The sequence below is a fragment of the Saimiri boliviensis genome, chromosome 9, assembly GCF_048565385.1.
Source record: "Saimiri boliviensis isolate mSaiBol1 chromosome 9, mSaiBol1.pri, whole genome shotgun sequence".
Classification (NCBI taxonomy): Eukaryota; Metazoa; Chordata; class Mammalia; order Primates; family Cebidae; genus Saimiri; species Saimiri boliviensis.
The window spans coordinates 41,120,534-41,141,121 of NC_133457.1; the positions used below are offsets into that span (position 1 = coordinate 41,120,534).

Below are 20,588 nucleotides of genomic sequence, written 5' to 3' on the forward strand. Positions count from 1 at the left end.
AACTTCCATGCCATGCAAGACGTAGCACTCCCATTCATAAAAAGAAGTGAAGACCTGGCTGGGCACGGTGGCTCACGCCTGTAATCCCAACCCTTTGGGGGGCTGAGGAGGGTGGATCATGAGGTCAGGAGATTAAGGCCATCCTGGCTAACAAAGTAAAACCCACATCTCTACTAAAAATACAGAAAACTAGCCAGGCATGGTGGCACGCGCCTGTAGTCCCAGCTACTCAGGAGGCTGAGGCAGAGAACTGCTTGAACCCAGGAGGCAGAGGCTGCAGTGAGCCAAGATCGCACCACTGCACTCAGCCAAGATCGCACTACTGCACTCCAGCCTGGCAACAGAGTGAGACTTTGTCTCTCACACACACACATACATACACAAACAAAAAACAAAACAAAATGAAATAAAAACCTAAATGATAACCATGTTTTAAATTGAAGACAGCTGTGAATTAAATTGGTTCTTTTTAACTGCCTGTATTTAGATTTATACTTGTAACGTACTACATCGGCAGTGATTTGAATTCTTTGTTAAATTTAGATCTTGTAATCCCATGACTGAACCAACGCTTTTAACTGCCTGCTACAGATGATGGGATAAATTAAAAAGCAAACATAAGATTTATTAGGGATAATACACTCCTTTTAAACATATTCTGTTACTAGAGAAAGGAGTTGCAACAATGGCAAAATTTAGAAAAAGTAGATAAATAAAACTTTAGTTTGGAACTGCTTGAGACTGATACTGTGATGAGTTATTTTCCTTTCAAGCATTTTTTCATTGCATATTTCCTAAACATTTACATTAAATGCTCACCAGTAACTCAACTTTAGCTCACTAAGGGCAAAGGACAGTCTACTATAATGTCCTAATGCCCGTTACACTGATTTTTACCTAGACTCTTAACTTTAGGACCTACCTATAGAAATAATATTTCCACTGTCATTTAATTTTGGGAGATTAATCATGTGATATCTTAAAATAGGTTTTAATATAACAGTAATCATACCACCAACAGTAATTTCTAGCCAATACAGATATATGCAAGCATATACCAAGAAATATAGACTTTCATCAGCTGAATTATCAAAATCCTGTATTTTCCTCGCTCTATAAAGTTCTCATCTGGCGAGGAAAAAAGTAAAACAGCATTCTTCTAAATGCATTAGAATCTCATTTTAAAAGACCTAATTAAGCGCTTCACAAGAGGCTATCCAAAAGTTTAAAGAACAGGTATTCAACCTAATTAGTCATTACCAAAACGCAAATTAAAATCATGATACTACTACATGCCACCAGAATTGCTAAAATGAAAAAGACGATACCAAGTGTACATAAAGATGTCAAAAAATTTCATATACTGCTGGTGAGAGTATAAGCTGGCACAATCATTTTGAAAAATTGTTTGGCAGTATCTACTAAGGCTGAATATACTCATACTCATTACCTAGCAATTTCACTCCTAGGTATATATCCAACAAAATGCCTGAACATATTAACTGAAAACATAAATCTGAATGTTCGGAGCAGCACAATTTACATCAGCCAAAACTAGAAACAACCTAAATAGCCATCAACAGTGAAAAATTACATTCATACAGTGAAATATTATACAGTACAGAAATGAGAACATACCATACATGTTACAACATATATCTCACTGACACAAAGCTGAATGAAAGAAGCTAAATACAAAACAGCACATGCCATATGATTCCATTTATATAAAGCACAATAACAGGCAAAACTAATATATAATGTTAGAAGCCAGCATAATGATTATTTTCAAGGGTGTAAGGCAGTGACTGGAAAGAAACTCACGCTTCTTTCTGTGGTTCTAATGATCTATTTCTTATTCTGATTGGCAATTTCATGGCTGTTAAATTTGTAATTATTAAACTGTACACTTATAATTTGTGTATTTTCCTGTATATTCTTCAGTAATCATTATACTGCACTAAAAATTTACATAAGGTTAAAAAAAAAGTTAAATCTCATTTTAAAAACTCTTTGCTAACTCTTACACAAGATTATGCTATGTTAATCAGTTATTGATTCTCTTCAAATGTATGCATCTTAAAATAATTACTCTAAAGATAACTGAAAGGTCATAGTCAATGCAGTTGGAGCACAGTATAGGAATTGCATAGTAAAGTAAGCACGAAAGTAAAAGGATCATCATGCTAGAATGAATTCAATACCTCTAGACCCATTTCACCTCGGGCTACTCTCCAAGCCACTGACCCAGATATTCTTCCACCAAGTTCTCCAGGTTTAGGGGTTTTGGGAGAAATAAATTCAACAAGCTCCACAATTATCCTCTGGAGAAGTTCTTTCCTTCTGTTCTCTGACAAAGATAGTTGCCTCTGTAATTCATGTTTTTAAAAAAAGTTGTTAAGATTAGGGGAATGTATAGGTCCATCTCTAAGCAGGAATATACTTAAAACACTTGCATTTTAAGAGGTCTTGAAACAAGTAATGAATTTTATTTTCAAACATATATTCAGAAAATAAAAAGGACATTGTGGAAAACTTAAATAATTTTATAAATTTTACATTGGGAAATCATTTAATGCCGATTTCCAACTCTCCATGACCTCTACTGTCCTAGATTTATTTATAATGAAGGTAGCAACTTGTTTCTGGATAAGATAGACTGGCTTGTGTCAGAATGTCTTGTGGAGAAAAGCTAAAAAGCTAGTGGAAACACACACCAAGAACACTCACATATAAACACCTGTTTGAATGCAACAGAAAACTACCAAGGCAGCCAGAACTTGAGAAGTCAAGATTCCAAGAGAAGAAATGAATTGAGGTGAAGGGTACATACTGCACTTCTTTTCCCTTCTAGTCATTTGTCAATTTTTAAGTGGCGTAAGAAGAGGCCGGGAAGCCAAGCACAAAATGGTGACTAAAGTGCTGGAAATCAAAGCAGAATTTGTAGCTGAATTACAGCGCTGGAGTAAAAATAAACTGAGGGTCAGGGTCTTCTAAAGCAAAGGGTACTAGCAAATACTCCAGGTTTTCAGGTAAAGATCTCTGAAGGGCTACACATTAGGGGTAAGAGCAAATTCAAAACAGACTGAAACCTCCCTGGAATCATAATTACTGATTGGATTCATGTGCTCTGCCCTGTTCTAACTACCTGTGACACCAAAATTCATAGCTTATTAAGTTATTAAAAAAACCAAACATACAGAGTTAAAATTTTCAGTACTATCAAGGAGGTATAAAATAAAAATTGAACCTTTCATTTTGGAACCGCAGCTCCTCTCCTCAGAAGTAGTCATTGTTAATAATTTCCTGTGCCTTGCTTCAGAAATTTCCTCACGTGGATGTGTGTGTGTGTACATACATACTACATAAATATGAGTGTGTGTTATTATATCCAAGGCACAGTTACATTGATACATAAGACAACACAACATACTTTTTATGTTGGGTACTATAAATATTGAAATTTTGTTTCACAGAATTTTGAGATGAGACAGTTTAATCCGAAATAACTCATAATATTTAAAACGAGTCATCAAAATTTCCAATGAACAAAAAGATATAACGTATTAAAATATGCTTGCTTGCAAAATAATGCTACTGCTTTAAGAATTTCAATGGGCTAATAAACGGCTATTCTCGATTATATAAAAAATGTCAACACTTCTTTCAAAAATGACAGCCACCACACACCTGCTTATTAAGCCCATTAATAGTTTCTCGAAGTAATGCTTCTTTAACCTTAGTTCTTCTGGCAATCACCTCTTCGTGTTTACAGGAATACCGCCAAGTGACATCGACTACCTAAAACAAATTTCAGAATACAAATGCTTAGCAAGATTACAACCATCAACCTTTACTTATTAAATATTTTGAATGTACGTAATTTTTAAATGCAAATTTTTTTTTTGAGACGAAGTCTTGCTCCGTTCCATAGGCTAGATAGAGTGCAGTAGCACGATCTCAGCTCACTGCAACCTCCACCTCCCAGGGTCAAGCAATTCTAGTGTCTCAGCCTCCCTCCCAAGCAGCTGGGAGTACAGGCACGCACCACCATGCCTGGCTAATTTTTGTTATCTTTTAAAGTAGAGATGGGTTGGCCAGGCTGGTCTCAAACTCCTGGCCTCAGGTGATCCACCCACCTTGGCCTCCCAAAGTGCTGGGATTACAAGCATGAGTGTCGTGCCTGGCCTTAAATGCAACTTTTAAAATACTATCCTTTGTTTAAAATTTAAAAGCCATGGGGCCAGGTGCAGTGGCTCATGCCTGTAATCTCAGCACTTTCGGAGGCTGAGGTGGGAGTATTATTTTAGGTCAGGAGTTTGAGACCAGCCTGGCCAACATGGTGAAACCTCTCTGTCTCTACTAAAAAAAGTACAAAAATATTAGCCAGGTGCGGTGGCGAGTCCCTGTAATCCCAGGTACTTGGGAGGCGGAGGTAGGAGAATCGCTTGAACCTGAAAGGTGGAGACTGCAGTGAGCCGGGATTGCATCACTGCACTCCAGCCTGGGCAAAAGAGTGAGACTCTGCCTCAAAAAACACTAGTTTTTTTTTTAAATAAAAATAAAATAAAACAAAATTTGAAAGCCTGTAAAAGAAACTGAAGAGAATATATCACTTATTCATTCCTAAACAGTGATAGTTTAACAGAAACACTTTAAAAAAAGTGAAAATTTCAGAACATTACCTTTATAAAATTTGCCTGCAAATCTGATTCCACAAAATTCAACAAATCACAATTTTATCCATTTTTATTGTATTAAATTATAACATTAATTTTATAAGTTTATAAGTTTTATAATATAAAACTGATTTTTTATACAAGTAGAAAATTCAATGGAGAAAAAATAATCTTTTCAATAAATGGTGCTAGAACAATTCATTATCCATATGTTATTTAAAAAAACTTCATACCTTGGATCATACAAAAAAATTAACTCAAAATGAATCACAGACATAAGTGTGAAACTAAAAATATAAAACTTCTAAAACAAAACATAGGAGAAAATCGTTGCGACCAAGGACTAGGCAAAATTTTTATTTTCTTTTTTGTTTTTGAGATGGAGTCTTGCTCTGTCACCCAAGCTGGAGTACAGTGGCATAATCAGGGCTCACTGCAACCTCTGCCTTGCAGGTTCAAGCGATTCTTCTGCCTCAGCCTCCCGAGTAGCTGGGACTACAGGCATGTACCACCATGCCCGGCTAATTTTTGTATTTTTAGTAGAGACAGGGTTTCACCACATTGGCCAAGTTGGTCTCAAACTCCTGACCTTGTGATCCGCCCACTTTGGCCTCCCAGTGTGCTGGGATTACATGTGAGAGCCACCACGTCCAGTGAAAAATTTCTTAAATATAACATCAAAAAGCGCAATCCGTGAAAGAACAAATAGGTAAACTGAACACAAGTTTCTTCTCTTCAAAAGCCATTAAGAGCATGAAAAGACAAACTATGGATAGGGAGAAAAATCTTTGCAAAGCACATATCTGATAATGGACTTATATAAGAATATATAAAGAACTCTCAAAATCTAACAGTAAGAAAACACAATACCCAATTAAAAAAAATAAGCAAAGGGAACATACAGATAGTAAACAAACATATAAAAAGATACTCAATATTATTTGTCATTAGGGAAGGTACAAATGAAAACCATAATGAAATGCCACTACACACCTATTAAAGGGGACAAAATTAGAAAGTCAAATCATACTAACTGTTAGCAAGGACATGGAGAAACTGGAAACTCTCATGTACTGATGGTGAAAATGTAAAATGGCACAATCGTGTTGGAAAACAGTTTAGCGGTTTCTTAAAAAGTTATATGTATATCTACCATATAGTGCAGCCATTCTACTCCTAGACATTAAGCAAAGAGAAAAGGCAGCATATGCCCATAAAAAGACTTGTATGCCTGAATGTTCACACCAGCTTAATTTGAAATCATGAAAAAAACTGGCAACTACCCAAACAGTCATTAACAGGTGACACGGTCAACTATGGCACATCTATACAATGAATACTGATGGGCAGTGATGATTTTGGTCTATACAAATGATAAAACTTTTCAAATTGTACAATTTAAATATATGCAGGCTATTGTATGTTAATTATACATTTATAAAATCGTCAAAAAAGAAAAATATATATTTTATTTTTAGAAAAAGTTTTTTTCTTTTATGCCCTACCTCATCTTTAGAAAATGCTATTACATAGGAAAGCTTCTTGCCCCATCCTATTTCATAAAGGAGTGGCTTGTCACAGACATCTTCACACGCATCACAGTGCAGCCACCGCTGCTGAGAGGGAGAATAGACTTCTGTCCAGACATGGTCTACTCAAGTAAGAGACAAGAGAGCAATGGAAAAAAGGCAATGAAACCAGAATGACTATCAATAACTATATAAAAACTCCTAAGAATCATAGAGTAATGTGTAATATCTCTAAATTTTAGTTAGTAAGTGAGCATTTTGTGGCACACAGGATTTTAGAATACCTGCATTAATTTCTCTGTCTCTTTGAAATCCTTAAAATGTTTTTCCAATCTCCTTTAATTTGGTCAGTTTTAGGCTTAATGTATGCTATAACTCTTAAGAAGGTAGACATATTGGACAGCAGCATAAAAAAAATCATTCTGCGTTTACTATCATGAAGGAGTTAATGCCACTTTTGCAACTGTAGTCTCTCTGGACTTTAAGAACCAGAACCAGAAGGAGGTCTAACAGAATCTTCGGTCAATATATGCTCTATATTTGATTTTAAGAGAACACTAACTATTAAGGGAAGGTTTCATTTAATTCTTTAGAAAAATGGAAAGACAAGGAAAACAACTTTTAAACATGTAGACCACACAAGTCATTTTAAAATAAGGATAACACAAATATCACATGACTTTTATTATATTATTTTTGTATACTGTGATTTAAGTTTACTAAATCTTTTACAGTAATTTCTATAGCAATGAAGATTTTTTTTTTTTTTTTTTGGTATGGGTTTGAGTGAAGCAATGAAGATCTCTGGTACATAACATGTTTTTATCCAGATATAAACAGCATCACTATAAACACCATGGTAAATTGCTAATGAACAGACCAATAGGGTGTTCATCGTTCACAATAACCTACTGGATATTTCATAATAGCTAAAAGAAAGTAATTCAAATGTTTTCAGCATAAAGACAAATATTTAAGATGGCAGATATCCCACTAATACTGATTTGCTCTGTAGAATTTATACAAATGTATTATTAAATTATCACAAGTACCCCCTCCCCCACATATGTGTATCTATTATGCATCAGTAAAAATAAAATAAAGAGAAAAAAAGAATATTTACAGTGCAAAGCACCAGGCACAGTGCTCGGTGTTTTATAAAACTCTTGTGATCCCTTCAAAAAACCTGGAAGGTTGGTATTATTACCGTTTTACACAAGGCAAATGGAAGGTCAGACTAACAACGCTGAAAAGTAACAGAGAATGATGGGGTCAGAATGTAAACCCAAATCTGTAAGCCTGCAAAGCCCTACTGTACCTGTGTAATCCCAAACATAGCGAGCTTCAAACCCTAAAGCTCGGCAGCACAGTGTAAAACAATTGGCCCACTCGCCACACCGTCCACATCTTGTTTCCAAAAGTTTCTCAGGGTTATTATATCTGGTTTGAAAAAAAAAAAAACAACTTTGATTTATGATCAAAATCAATATTTTTAAGAGAAATTACATTACCTCTATGCTAAACAGAAATGTTTCTTAATTTGTTTTTAAATATTGATTTAGGAATCTAGAATATATGAGGTACAGTGTTGGAATATTTGGTAAAGAATAATTAAACAGTAGTTCTGCTTTAGCAGTGTTCACAATCCTGAGAAAAGAAATGAACACAAATAATTTTAATATATGGCAGAATGTAATTAAACAATACAACAGATCAGATTTAGTGTTATGTGAAAGTGGCTGGGGAGGACAGCTTATATTTGATCTGGGTTTTGAATAACATAAGATCTGGACAAGCAAAATCTCTAGGAAATTTGCCTAAAGCATTAGCACTAAAGTGGTGTAACTAGCTCACTGTATTTAAAAGGTAAACAACTTTAACAAATCACTCAACAAAAATTTTAGCTTAGTTTAATTCAATTTTATCTAAAATACTATTTTTCTAACAATCAATTTGATAAAAATTTTACTCTTTTGAAGTATTTAAAGGTGCCTGCTAATTTGGAGTTGTTTTTTGGGATTTATTTGTAACACTCTTTTCAGAAGTTACTCCAATTATAAAATTAGCAGATAATTCGAGAACACTAAATTTTGTATTTTGTGTTAAGATGGGTTTTGAACTGATACAGCTGAGCAGGAAAAGTGCTGTAGCTGAGCAGAGAGGTCAGCCACACACTTTGGAAGGAAAGAAAACAGTGAATGGGCTCTGTAATGACAAGTCTGTTAAGCAGAGGCTTAACAAAGCATTTAAGCTAAATAAAATGAATTTAGAAGTTAGGTAATTAAATAATTTTTTTTTTTTTTTTTTGAGATTCAGTCTCACTCTGTAGCCCAGGCTGGAGTGCAGTGGCACAATGTCAGCTCACTGCTACCTCAACCTCCCAGGTTCAAGAGATCCCCCCTGCCTCAGCCTCTTGAGTAGCTGGGACTACAAGTATGTACCACAATGCCCAGCTAATTTTTATATTTTTACAAGAGATGGGAGTTTCACTATGTTGGCCAGGGTGGTCTTGAACTCTTGACCTTGTGATCTGCCCACCCTAGCCTCCCAAAGTGCTGGAATTAGAGGCATAAGCCACCTTGCCCAGCCAATAATTTTTAAAAGTTGTAAATTCGCATTACGGAGGTAGAATTAGAGCATCCTATGCTTCTACCTTCTATGTATACTACTGGTGTATACAAATCAAAGAACCAAATTAGCTTCTAATTAACAGTGTTCATCATCCCAGCCCCATATAGGGAAGAGCTAGAGGTTAAAACAAGCACATTATTAGAAAATATGTCCCTAAGCTAAAAAAAATTAGGTATTTTTAAAACACGGTATCTTTGCTTGACTGATAATACAACCAAACTTTATAAGCATCACCAGTTCAGAAAATCTGACAACAGGCTTATAAATTAAAGAATGGAAATTAATTTAAAATTTAAAATTTCTTTAGTTTAAAATTTAGAGATACGAGGAGTAGATTAGGTTGGGCACGGGAAGCACCTAATTAAACTTCTGTGTTTAAAAAGAAAATAATATAATCATACTGAAGTGTACTTTTACCTTCTATATTATCATCGAATGATTATTTTAAATATAATTGTATTTACTCTCACAATAATCAGTATTATCATTATTAGTTATAGGACAGCTAAAAATTAGGTATCAAAAACGATTAACAAGACTTATAGCATTAAACATGTATGACTATACTCAAGTTATACTTTAGAACAAGAGACAACAAATTTCTTATAAAAGACAGATGGTGACTATTTCAGACTTTGTGGGTCCTATCATTTCTGTCACCATTATTCAATTCTGCTGTTGCAGCATAAAAACAGATCATAAGCAAATGAATCAGCATGGTTATGTTCTAATAAAATGTTACTTACAAACAGGACGTTGGCTGGATTTCAGCCACAGTTTGCTCACCTGTGTTTTAGAGGAATATATTTCTGATAATTAAAAGAAATATTTAAAAGTTCATTTAGTAAAAATTCATTTCTAACTATTTCACTAAGAGATTGCTCTGACTTTACTGTCCAGGACACCCACCTTGGGAATCGATTGCTGAACTGGCAGGCATCGCAGTAATGATCTTCCACATTGTTTGCACCCCACTTCAGCTCATCATCACTGGGCAGTAATCTCTCTCTGGACCTTGTCTGTCCACCACATTTGCTGCACAAAATGTTATTCACCCAGTGAAAAAATTCTTCCTTAAACCAGTGTAAAAGCTCCAGCAAAAGAAAGTCCTCATCACTTATATTAATACCTGAGAAATTAAGAGAGAACCAAGTAAGATCTAAAGCTGACAAAATCTAAAAATACCCACACATATTTATTCTCAAATACAAATCTGAGAAATATGAAAATGTAAGATGATTTTAGAGGTTTTCACTAATAAGAGGCAAGAAAAAACTGTCAGTTCATTGTGCACTAGGCTGAAATACAATGACATGAATAACTGCACATCAAAAACAGTAGAATGTTTACCACTTTATATATATTCTCTAACTGATATTATGCATTAACAAATGAGCTGAACACAAGGACCTCTTAGGGAACGACAGTCAGTTTGGAATTGATCCCAAAGTACAAGGGAGGTAGAAACACAAATCTGACTTTGAAAAACATTTAAAAATGGGATACATTATCAAAACCTAAAATGCAATTAAAAAAAAATAGGATACATTAAATTTGCTATCAGGTATATTCACAAGTAAACATGAAATGATCACAAAAGGCAGAAATCACAGAATTCCAGATATATAAAAACATCATACTATTAGCTTTTCTATTAGGGCTTCAACTGTACAATATAATCTATCCATGTATACTCATTCCCAATCACATAAAAACACATCCATATCTCTAGTATATATAATAACCCTAGCAAGTTAAAACATGACAGATAATATTATACCCACTTTTCCATAAACAGATCTCTCTTGATCTTATTCAAGACCATGGTATCTCTGGGAAGAAGGGAAAATCAACTTAAAAACATATATGGGGGTTCTCATTTCTATCTTTAATGCTTTATGAGTGATAAAACATAAATATGAAGGACATATATAGCATAATGTTAAAATCTAATGAACCCTGATGTTGGTCATAGGCATTTGATATATTATACTTTGTTCTTGTATTTATGTTTGATGTATTTCAAAATAAAAAACTATAGAAGAAAAACTACAGAGAACATGAAAAGGCCAGAAATATTAATGCTCCTGGAGGGAAAACTCCGTATGTTTAAAGTTGTTAACCTTCCACAAATTAATCTATAATTTAACATAATCCCAATTAAAATTATAAAATATTTTGTCATAAAATTTGACAAGCTAGTCAGGTGTAGTGGCTCACATTATAATCCCAGAACTTTGGGAGGCCAAGATGGGTGGACCACCTGAGGTTAGCAGTTCAAGACCAACCTGGCCAACATAGTGAAACTTCGTCTCTACTAAACACTACAAAAATTATCTGGGCGTGGTGGTGGACACCTATAATCCCAACTACTTGGGAGGCTGAGGCAGGAGAGTCACTTGAACCTGGGAGGTGGAGGCTGCAGTGAGCCAAGGTTGTGTCACTGCATCCAGCCTGGGTAACAGAGCAAAATGCCATCCCCCTACCAAAAAAAAAAAAAAAAAAAAAAAAAAAATTGACAACTACAAAATCCTATGTGAAAGAGAAAATGCACAAAATAGCCAACACAACTTTGAATAAGAATCATGAGGTAAATTTGCCTACAGTGTGTCAAGATGTATTATAAAACTCTCATAATCAAAACATTGTGATATTAGTGAAGAGTAACAACAAACAGATCAATGAAACAAATGAAAGAGTCCTGAAAGACAGATTTCTAAGCAAATGCACAGTATTTAATAAAGTTAGCATTTTAAAGCAGCTCTAACAGGATGGACTGTTCTATAAATGCTCTTGGGACAAATAGCTATCTAAGTATCAGATCCCTACTACACTTCATTAAAAAAAAAAATCTATCTCTCTGGAATACTATAAAAGTGGTAATAGAAGTTTATAGGTGAATATGTTTATGTTTTTGCCATTGGGTTAGGGAAGGTCTTCTTAAGCAAGATGTAAACTATAAAATCAATAACAACAAAAAATATATAAACTTTTGAATTTCAGAAGTTACCCTAAAGAACCCTGAGAGGAAAAAACTGAACATGTCTAACAAAGAAAGGATAAATTTCTAAATACATAAAGAACTTCTACAAATCAGTGAGACCATTAAGAAACTCATTAGAAAAATTCACCAAAATCCACAAAAGAAATTCAATACTTTCATTACATGGAAACAAATACTCTTAGACACTTCTAGTATAAATTGGAAGGCAATTTGGCAGGATCCATTATAGTATAAAAGTATTATACATACTTGACATTTCGGTATCTATCCAAGAGGAACACTTGTGGATGTGTGCCAGGAGACATGCTTTACAAGAATCTCCACTGTGGTAGAATTTAGAACAGAGAAAATAGGAACAACCTCTATGTCCATCAGTAGAAAATTGTATAAATAATAGTATATGTATAATCAAAAACACTATGGAGTTAAAAAGATGTCCATCAATAGGGGATTATATAAATAATAGTATATGTACTATCAAATACTATGGAGTTAAAAAGATGTCCAACACACATTTGCAAATGAAAACACCAAGGAGCTGAATATACCTGAGATGATAAATTTTATGTAAACCTCACACAACTTAAACTATTTTTATAGATAATTATTAACAGGTATGAATACCCAGGACAAGGCATGAAAAGGAATATAACTGAATGGCAGGGGAGTCTGGTCTTTCCCATATAATATGAAAGTTTTTCAACAGGAAGATATTCATGAATTACTTAGATCAAAAACAAAGTTTTAGAAACAGACGACTGTCATTCTCCTCCTCAGTCTAGTACCTACCATGCAGCAGTTAGAGTGGTCTTTTTAAAAGCACAGGACAGATTATATGATGCAAAAAAACCCTCCAATGGATTTCCATCTTGTTGCGAATAAAATTCAAAGTCCTAACTCTTGTTCTTTCAGCTGCCCTCTGTGGTAGGCAAAAAACTCAAAAGATATCCATTTCCTAATCACTAGCCTATGAATGTAGTTACGTTATGTGGCAAAAAAAGAAAGGTCTTTGCTGATGTTATAAAGCTAAGGATCTTTAGATGGGGAGATTATCCTGGAATATCTGGATAAATGCAATCACAACCTCTTAAGAAGGAAGTAAACGGAGATTTTACACACTGAGAAGACAGTGTGAAGATGCAACAGAGAAAGATTTGAAGATGCTGAGTTTAAAGATGGGACTGATGCAGCTGCAAGCCAAGGACTGCCAGCAGCCACCACTTTCTCCCCTCCAAAAGGAGCGTGGCTCTCGGGACACTTTGATTTCCCCCTGTGATAATAATTTTGGACTTCTGCCTTCTGGAACTTTAAGAATAAATTCTTCTTATTTCACCAAGCTTGTGGTCATTTGTTATGGCAGCTCCAGAAATCTTAAAATACCCTCTTACCTCTCTGACCTCAAACCCTATCTCCTGTCTTGTTCACTGCCTATAGCCACCATGCTCTCCCTGCCATCTCTTAAACTTGCCAACCTCACTCCCACCTCAGAAGGCCTTTGCAGTTGCTCATGCCTTCTACCTAAAAGGGAAATCATTGCTTTTTGGAAAAGCCATTCCTAACAATCCTATATCAAACAGCATTTAACTAGTCACTCACTCTCTGTTGTTATCCCACTGGTCTTCCTAACACTTTTTGCGCACGTGCACGTGCACGTGCACGTGTGTGTGTGTGTGTGTGCGTGCGTGTGTGCACGTGTTTGTCTGTCTCTCCCCATAATGGTAGGTGCTTATTGTTCACTGCTATATCCCCAACACTTTCTGTTTGTTATACACTAGATGCTTAGTAAATATTTGAATGATGAAGGGACTGAACAAACATGCCTCAGAATATTACTTCGGACTGTAAATGTTCACCAGATAGTCATTATCAAGACCAAGAGGAAGGAAAAAGAAAACTGCACATTTCTACTTCTATGTTACATACTCCAGGTATAAATCAACATGTTTCCCGCTGGTAGTATGACTATCAAACAGTAACACCCAATTAAGGGTCAATGTTCCTCATTTAAGCAATATCCTTCACTAGGTGCTCAGAGAAATAAAAGTAGATTCCTAAACAAACAAACAAAAGTAGATTCCTGTATAAGAGCTCAGAAGTCTCACAGATATGGAGGTTAAACAGTAGTTTGACTTAGATGCTAAATTCTGTGAAGATAATATTTGGGGTTTATTTCAAAAATGTAAGAATTCACATTTCTAAAGTTAGCATCTTCAAAAATACCATATAAATGTAGATTTCTAGTAACTTATAAGTGACAAAATAAAATCAACAAGTTTAAACCCTAACTCTGTCCTCTGAAAACCTCTTCAATGTACAAAAGAAATAAGAAAATAAAAACATCAGTAGAGGTAGCCTCATTCATGTTCTCCATCTCATATCTTCATATACAATTTAGTAGGCCACCATATATTTTGTTACCAATTTTCCAAAATGGGTTCTTCCTCCTCCAAAAAGGTGTTTTACCAGTATCTGGAACATGTAATCACGACAAACCTTCAGTCTACCAGGGCAAAGCTATCAATCCATGCTTCTCTCTCACATTCAGCAGTGCCACAAGGTCCCTATTGCTGCATCAAACCAAAACACTTTCCCCAGTTCACAGACCCAGAATATGATTTTGTCTGGAAAGGAAAAAACAGCCCAATGCATTAATGAAGAAAAATCACCAACCTGGCCAGTGGGGACTTCGTCATCATCTCAGTGCCATTCACTCCCCGCGGCAGAAACGGATGATGACCATATAGTATCCACTTGCCACTTATTTTTCATTTATAGAATTTCAATTTTGGAGGGATGACAATGCACCAGCTAAAAAACCTACAGATCTCAACTTCCCTTGTGGCTAAATCACTAACCTTCATGTGACTACTAGAAGGCTACTTCAAGAGAAGAAGCTCAAATTAGAGATAAAGCCTTTATGCTTTTTCTCCATTTCTTCTTCCTGATGCTTGGTCTGCAAATGCAATGGCTGCAGCTGCAGCAGCTGTTTTGGACTATGAGATAATGCAAAAGATGAAAAACATGTACATCAGCGCCAAAAGACAGAAGGCACCTATGTCTTTGATGATAGCTCACCATTAGCACCACACTGATTACCTCCATAATTTCTTACATGAGAAAATAATCTCTAAGCCACCAGTCATTTTACTTATAGCACGATCTAACCCTAACTAATAGATTCATTACGCCTATCATACCACTTATTTCATTATATGTTTAAGTTTCCTTCACTTGTTATTCTTCCTCTTCCCATATCCTGTTGTTTCTAAAACATCACCATCTGATAGAATTTTCAGTAATAATGGAAATAATTCCTATTTCTACTGCCCAATGGGATGGCCACTAATCACTTGTGGTTGAGCAACTGAAAAGTGCTGAATTCGACTGAAGAACTTGATTTTTCATCTCACTTAATTTAAATGTAAATATCCACATGTGGCTAGTGCTACACTGTTTTCTAGAACCTCTGTAATCCTACCTCTCCACCCTGTCCTCTCAATTTTAGCAATCTCATTTACTTGCATGGCTTTACCTATCATCCGAAAGTATATTTCAAGGCTTGACTTCTTATCAAAGTTCCAGGCCTATGTTTTCACTTGGCAGTCCAGATAGTAGGCACCTCAACTCACTCTTTCTTTCCCTTCAAAACCTGTTTCTACTGACTCCCTGAATTTCCTGTTGCCTAGATTCAAAGTTACCCAGTCACCTTTGGCATCTTCTTTATATATACATGATGCCTTATCCTATTGACTGCAAATACCACATATTCTATAACCCCAACAACTTTCACATATATCTTCTCCCTTGTAATCTCAACCTTTGTTCACCCTCTTATTCCTCTTACGTAAATTTGATTACCATTGTGTTTTAACTGTTCTATCCTTGCACTCTTCTGATTTTAATTCATTTTACAAGCTATTATTAATCTTTCTTAAATACAGTTTAATGTCACTCACTCTAAGCTTCAATAGTTAATCCTGCTGAATTACCTACTCAAGAACACCTGATTTCCCTGAGAAATCATTTCCTGCTTTCTGACGAACAAGGTTATATAATAGTTCTATGTTCATTATAGTAACAATATAACATTAGTCTTTTGACCAAGACATGTTTCTTTTGAATTTATTTGGTCTTTACTATTTCAAACCTTATTAGAAATATGCTTTGTTTCATTTTACCACTAATTCTTTTTGAAAACATTTAAAAATGAACTCAGTATACACTGCTGTCTGAAATTCAATGTCAACCAAAATATGTTTCAGCCTACTTGATCTTCCACTGCTTTATATACACCCTACCCTTCACACAGTCTAACCGCATTACTCATTGTTCCCAAATAGAGCCTATCTTTCTCTGCCTCTATGCATGTTGATCACTACACTTAGAAAATGCCCTAACCCTGTCTTTGCATGTACTTTGACATATTAGGTTATAAATCCTACTCATCCTTCATGGCCTTTAAAAAAAAAGCCCAATCTTTTACAGATTTTTATAATTTTCACTACTAATCTGCTGTGTCCTTTCTTTCGTATTTTAGTTAAAACTTTTTAAGTGTGAAAGTATACATAGATCTTAAAAGTCATACTCTAATGTGATGAAGTTATTGATAGTTATCTTCTCCCTATTTTCCAAATTTTCCACAACCCATGTAGTATCTTTATAAGTAGTAAGAAAAAATGCTGGAGCAAAAGTCAGCAGGGAACATCAGCAGATTTTTAAGGGAAACGGCCTTTAAGCCTTAGCTAATGGACTTGAAGGATTCTTGGTCCATTGATAAGATCATTCCCACTGTGAGGACAGATGGACAAATGCATCAGGATAAACAAAGCATTCACCTCACCAATGCACTTTATTGTAGATTCTTGTTCCTCGAGCAATTTCCTGGTTATTTGCTCAGAGAGAGAGAATATGATAGACACAAACAGGAACATTCTGTGTCTATGCTATTTCTCACCGCAATTTATTCACTTAGCAACACAGTATTTTAAAAATTATACTTCATACATTATATTTGTGAGACTCTGCTTTACACTCAATTGATCTGTATTTTTTTTTTTTTTAAAGACAAGAGTCTTTCTCTGTCACCCCGGCTGGAGTGCAATGGTGCGATTTCCGCTCACTGCAACCTCTGCCTCTTGGGTTCAAGCAATTCTTCTGCCTCGGCCTCCCGAGTAGCTGGGATTACAGGTGTCAGCCACCATGACCGGCTAACTAATCTGTGTATTTTAATTCTTGTCTTCTATTCAACTGCTTAAGGCAAGGTTATATTATTATACTGTGTCTCCCCTGCAAAAGTTCCCTGTTAATTCAAAAATCTGTGCTATATCTTATCTGAGTGACTGATCTTGCTGAATGACTCTGGTCCAATGCATGTTTTGTCTCTTCAGAATTTTTTTTTTTTTGAGTCATTTGAATCATTTATGTTCTTATGTTCAAGTCATTGGCTGAGCCCAATGATTCAAACACACAACATGCTCAGTAAGTACCTGATAAAGAGGCATTTCTATAAGGCATCATATAAAGGAGCACAGTACTTTGAAGCTGGACAAGGCCTGTATAATCACATATTAATAAGCATTCTTATTTTAAACACAGAAAAAAAAAAACTACAAGAAAAGATTAGCAGGCCTGTAGTAGAAGTACAGTAAGTCTAAGGCTCAAGCAAGTCATCAAAAATTTAAAAATGCATAATATAACTCTTTTAAAAAGACAAAAATTGGCCAGGTGTGGTGGCTCATGCTTCTAATCCTAGCACTCTGGGAGGCCAAGGTGGGTGGATGCCTGAGGTCAGGAGTTCGAGACCAGCATGGGCAACACAGTGAAACCCCATCTCTACTAAAAATACAAAAAAAATCAGCCAGGCATAGTAGCATGTGCCTGTAGTCCCAGCTAGTTGGGAGGCTGAGGCAAGAGAATTGTTAGAACCTGGGAGGCAGAGGTTGCAGTGAGCTGAGATTGAGCCACCACACTCCAGCCTAGACAACAGAGTGAGACTCTGTCTCTAAAAAAAAGAGACAAAAATACAATGAGTAGTAAAATATATAAATGACGTGAAAATTGATCAAATGGTTAAAAGAGAGAGAGAGAGAGAGAGAGAGAGAGAGAGAGAGAGAGAGAAAGAGAAAGAGTTAAGCCTTCAGAGGGATTTCTGATTTCAGCTTCCAGTTTCTACAAAGCAGAGGTCAACATTCCCACCTTTAAAACAATTAAAAGCTGAACCACAATCAGTGACTTTTTTGGACCCATTAGAGAACTGAGGTCACAGAGTGAATCATCACCCCAACATCCAAAAAGACAGATGTAGAGAATCACAGCCAAAATCTGCTTACATGTAACAGAAATCACTAGAGCCATACACTGGTAAGGACATTTAAATAGCAATTTTGACAAACTGCTGGAAGCTACATAGGGACTACCTTGGAAATAAGAAATTCAGTCTTGGGAGAGGTCTCCACACTTTTGTGCATTTTGCCTGTAGGAAGCCCAGCAGGTTTTCACAATGAAGAACCAAGAAAAATCCCTTTGTACCTCTAGGAAACAGGGAAAGAGTAACAATTGCAAGGTATACATACCCAGAGTGTTCTCCTCAATTAAGGCCTACTCTCCAGGGAAAAATATTTTACCACTCTTCTCTGAACTGGGGGAAGGACATATATTTCCCTGATTCCAGCTCCTTATAGCCTTCCTGTCTCACCTATGTGAGTAAAAAGGCTAACAAACACTTGAGAAATGCACAGGCCCAGAGACATAGGCCCCCTAAAACTCTGAGATTTAATCAAAAGATTATAGAACTTTCTCCTTGATAACTTATCATCACATCAATAGGGTTCCGGTATTAATAACAAGGGATTACAACTAAATGAACAACAAGCAAGATAAATGCAGACTCTAAGGAGGAGCTCTTAGGGAAGCCTAAAGACAATGAGGGATGGCCGGGCGCGGTGGCTCAAGCCTGTAATCCCAGCACTTTGGGAGGCCGAGGCGGGTGGATCACGAGGTCGACAGATCGAGACCATCCTGGTCAACATGGTGAAACCCCGTCTCTACCAAAAATACAAAAAATCAGCTGGGCATGGTGGCTCGTGCCTGTAATCCCAGCTACTCAGGAGGCTGAGGCAGGAGAATTGCCTGAACCCAGAAGGCGGAAGTTGCGGTGAGCCGAGATCGTGCCATTGCACTCTAGCCTGGGTAACAAGAGCGAAACTCTGTCTCAAGAAAAAAAAAAAAAAAGACAATGAGGGAGACAGGACAACACTGAAGGAATTTACCTATGACTATAGCAAACACCAAAGCAACTCTAGTTAGATTAATTCCTAGCTAGATCAGCATTAACCTCATATGAAAGGCCTGTTTACCTCAGTTCCTATTATCCAATACATCAGGCCCAGCTTTTAACAAAAAATTTCAAGGTATATTGAGAAGTGAAAAAAAAAATCAGTCTGAAGAGATGAAGCATGCATCAGATCAGAGTCATTCAGCAAGGTCAGTCACTGAGATATAGCAAAGATTTTGGAATTAACAGGGAACTTTAAATATGATTACTAAATTAGGGGCTTTAATGGAAAAAACAGACAACACGTAAGAACAGATGTATAGTATAAGCAGAAAGATGGAAATTTTTTAACACAAAAATCTAAAGGAAATGCTAGAAATCAAAAACATCGTAACAGTAACGAGGTCTGCAAGACCTTTGATGGTCTCATCAGCAGACTTGACATAGCTAAAGGAAAAAAGTTGGTGAGCTTGAAGATAGGTTAATAGAAACTTTCCAAACTGAAATTCAAAGAGAAAAGGCCAGAACAAAAGAACGGAACATTCTAGAACTGTGGGGAAATTTCAAAATGGAATGGAACACTTAAGAACTGTAGCAAACTGAGTCGCAGAGCTACACAAAAGTAAAGTAAAATATACGTTGGGACATCAGAAAGAAAAGAGAGAAGGAAGTAGATAAAATATTTAAGTAATAACGTCTGAGAATTTTCTAAAATGAATGCAACATCAAACCACAGATCCAGAAAGCTCAAAGAACACTAAGCACGATGAATACCAAAAATTCTTTAACTAGGTAATACTGTATTCAAACTACAGAAAACCAAAGACAAAAAGAAAAATATTGAATAAGGAATAAGTATAGAAAGTACAGTAGATGGGCCGGGCGCGGTGGCTCACGCCTGTAATCCTAGCACTTTGGGAGGCCGAGGCAGGTGGATCACGAGGTCAAGATATCGAGGCCATCCTGGCCAACACAGTGAAACCCCGTCTCTACTAAAACACAAAAATAAGCTGGGCGTGATGGTGGGCGCCTGTAGTCCCAGCTACTCGGAAGGCTGACTCAGGAGAATTGCTGGAAGCCGGGAGGCAGACGTTGCAGTGAGCCAAGATAGGGCCACTGCACTCCAGCCTGGGGCCTGGTGCCGGGCAAAAGAACAAGACTCTGTCTCAAAAAAAAAAAAAAAAAAGAAACTACAGCAGACTTTTCATCAGAAACAATGCAAATAGGAAGATAGAGTGAGATACTTAAAGTTTTGAAGAAAAAACCCACCTACCTAGAATTCCATATCCCAGTAATACTGTCTTTTAAAAGTGAAGAAGTACTTTCTCAGGCAAACAACAACTGAGGGAATGCACCTCCGGCAGACATGCCATAAAAGGAATGTATTACAAGAAGTTCTTCAGGGAAAGGGAAAATGATATAGGACAGAAACCCAGATCTACATAAAGAAAGAAAGAGCATCAGAAAAGAAT

The 20,588-nt window shown here is 36.2% G+C and overlaps 1 protein-coding gene across 4 annotated transcripts in view; it reads right to left on the reverse strand.

Annotated features, from left to right (window-relative positions):
- The window catches only part of NGLY1 (N-glycanase 1), a 61,627-nt gene that overhangs the window by 9,873 nt on the left and 31,166 nt on the right, over positions 1-20,588 (reverse strand). For 3 of the 4 annotated variants that reach the window (XM_010346549.3, XM_074405742.1, XM_039480252.2), the window contains exons 5-9: positions 9,749-9,968; positions 7,527-7,648; positions 6,185-6,330; positions 3,691-3,801; positions 2,205-2,369 (exon numbers count right to left, since the gene is read on the reverse strand). In XM_010346549.3, coding sequence (XP_010344851.2) covers positions 2,205-2,369; positions 3,691-3,801; positions 6,185-6,330; positions 7,527-7,648; positions 9,749-9,968 — 764 coding nt within the window. The remainder of the gene's footprint in view (positions 1-2,204; positions 2,370-3,690; positions 3,802-6,184; positions 6,331-7,526; positions 7,649-9,748; positions 9,969-20,588) is intronic. The other variant, XM_010346550.3, reaches the window with a different exon arrangement.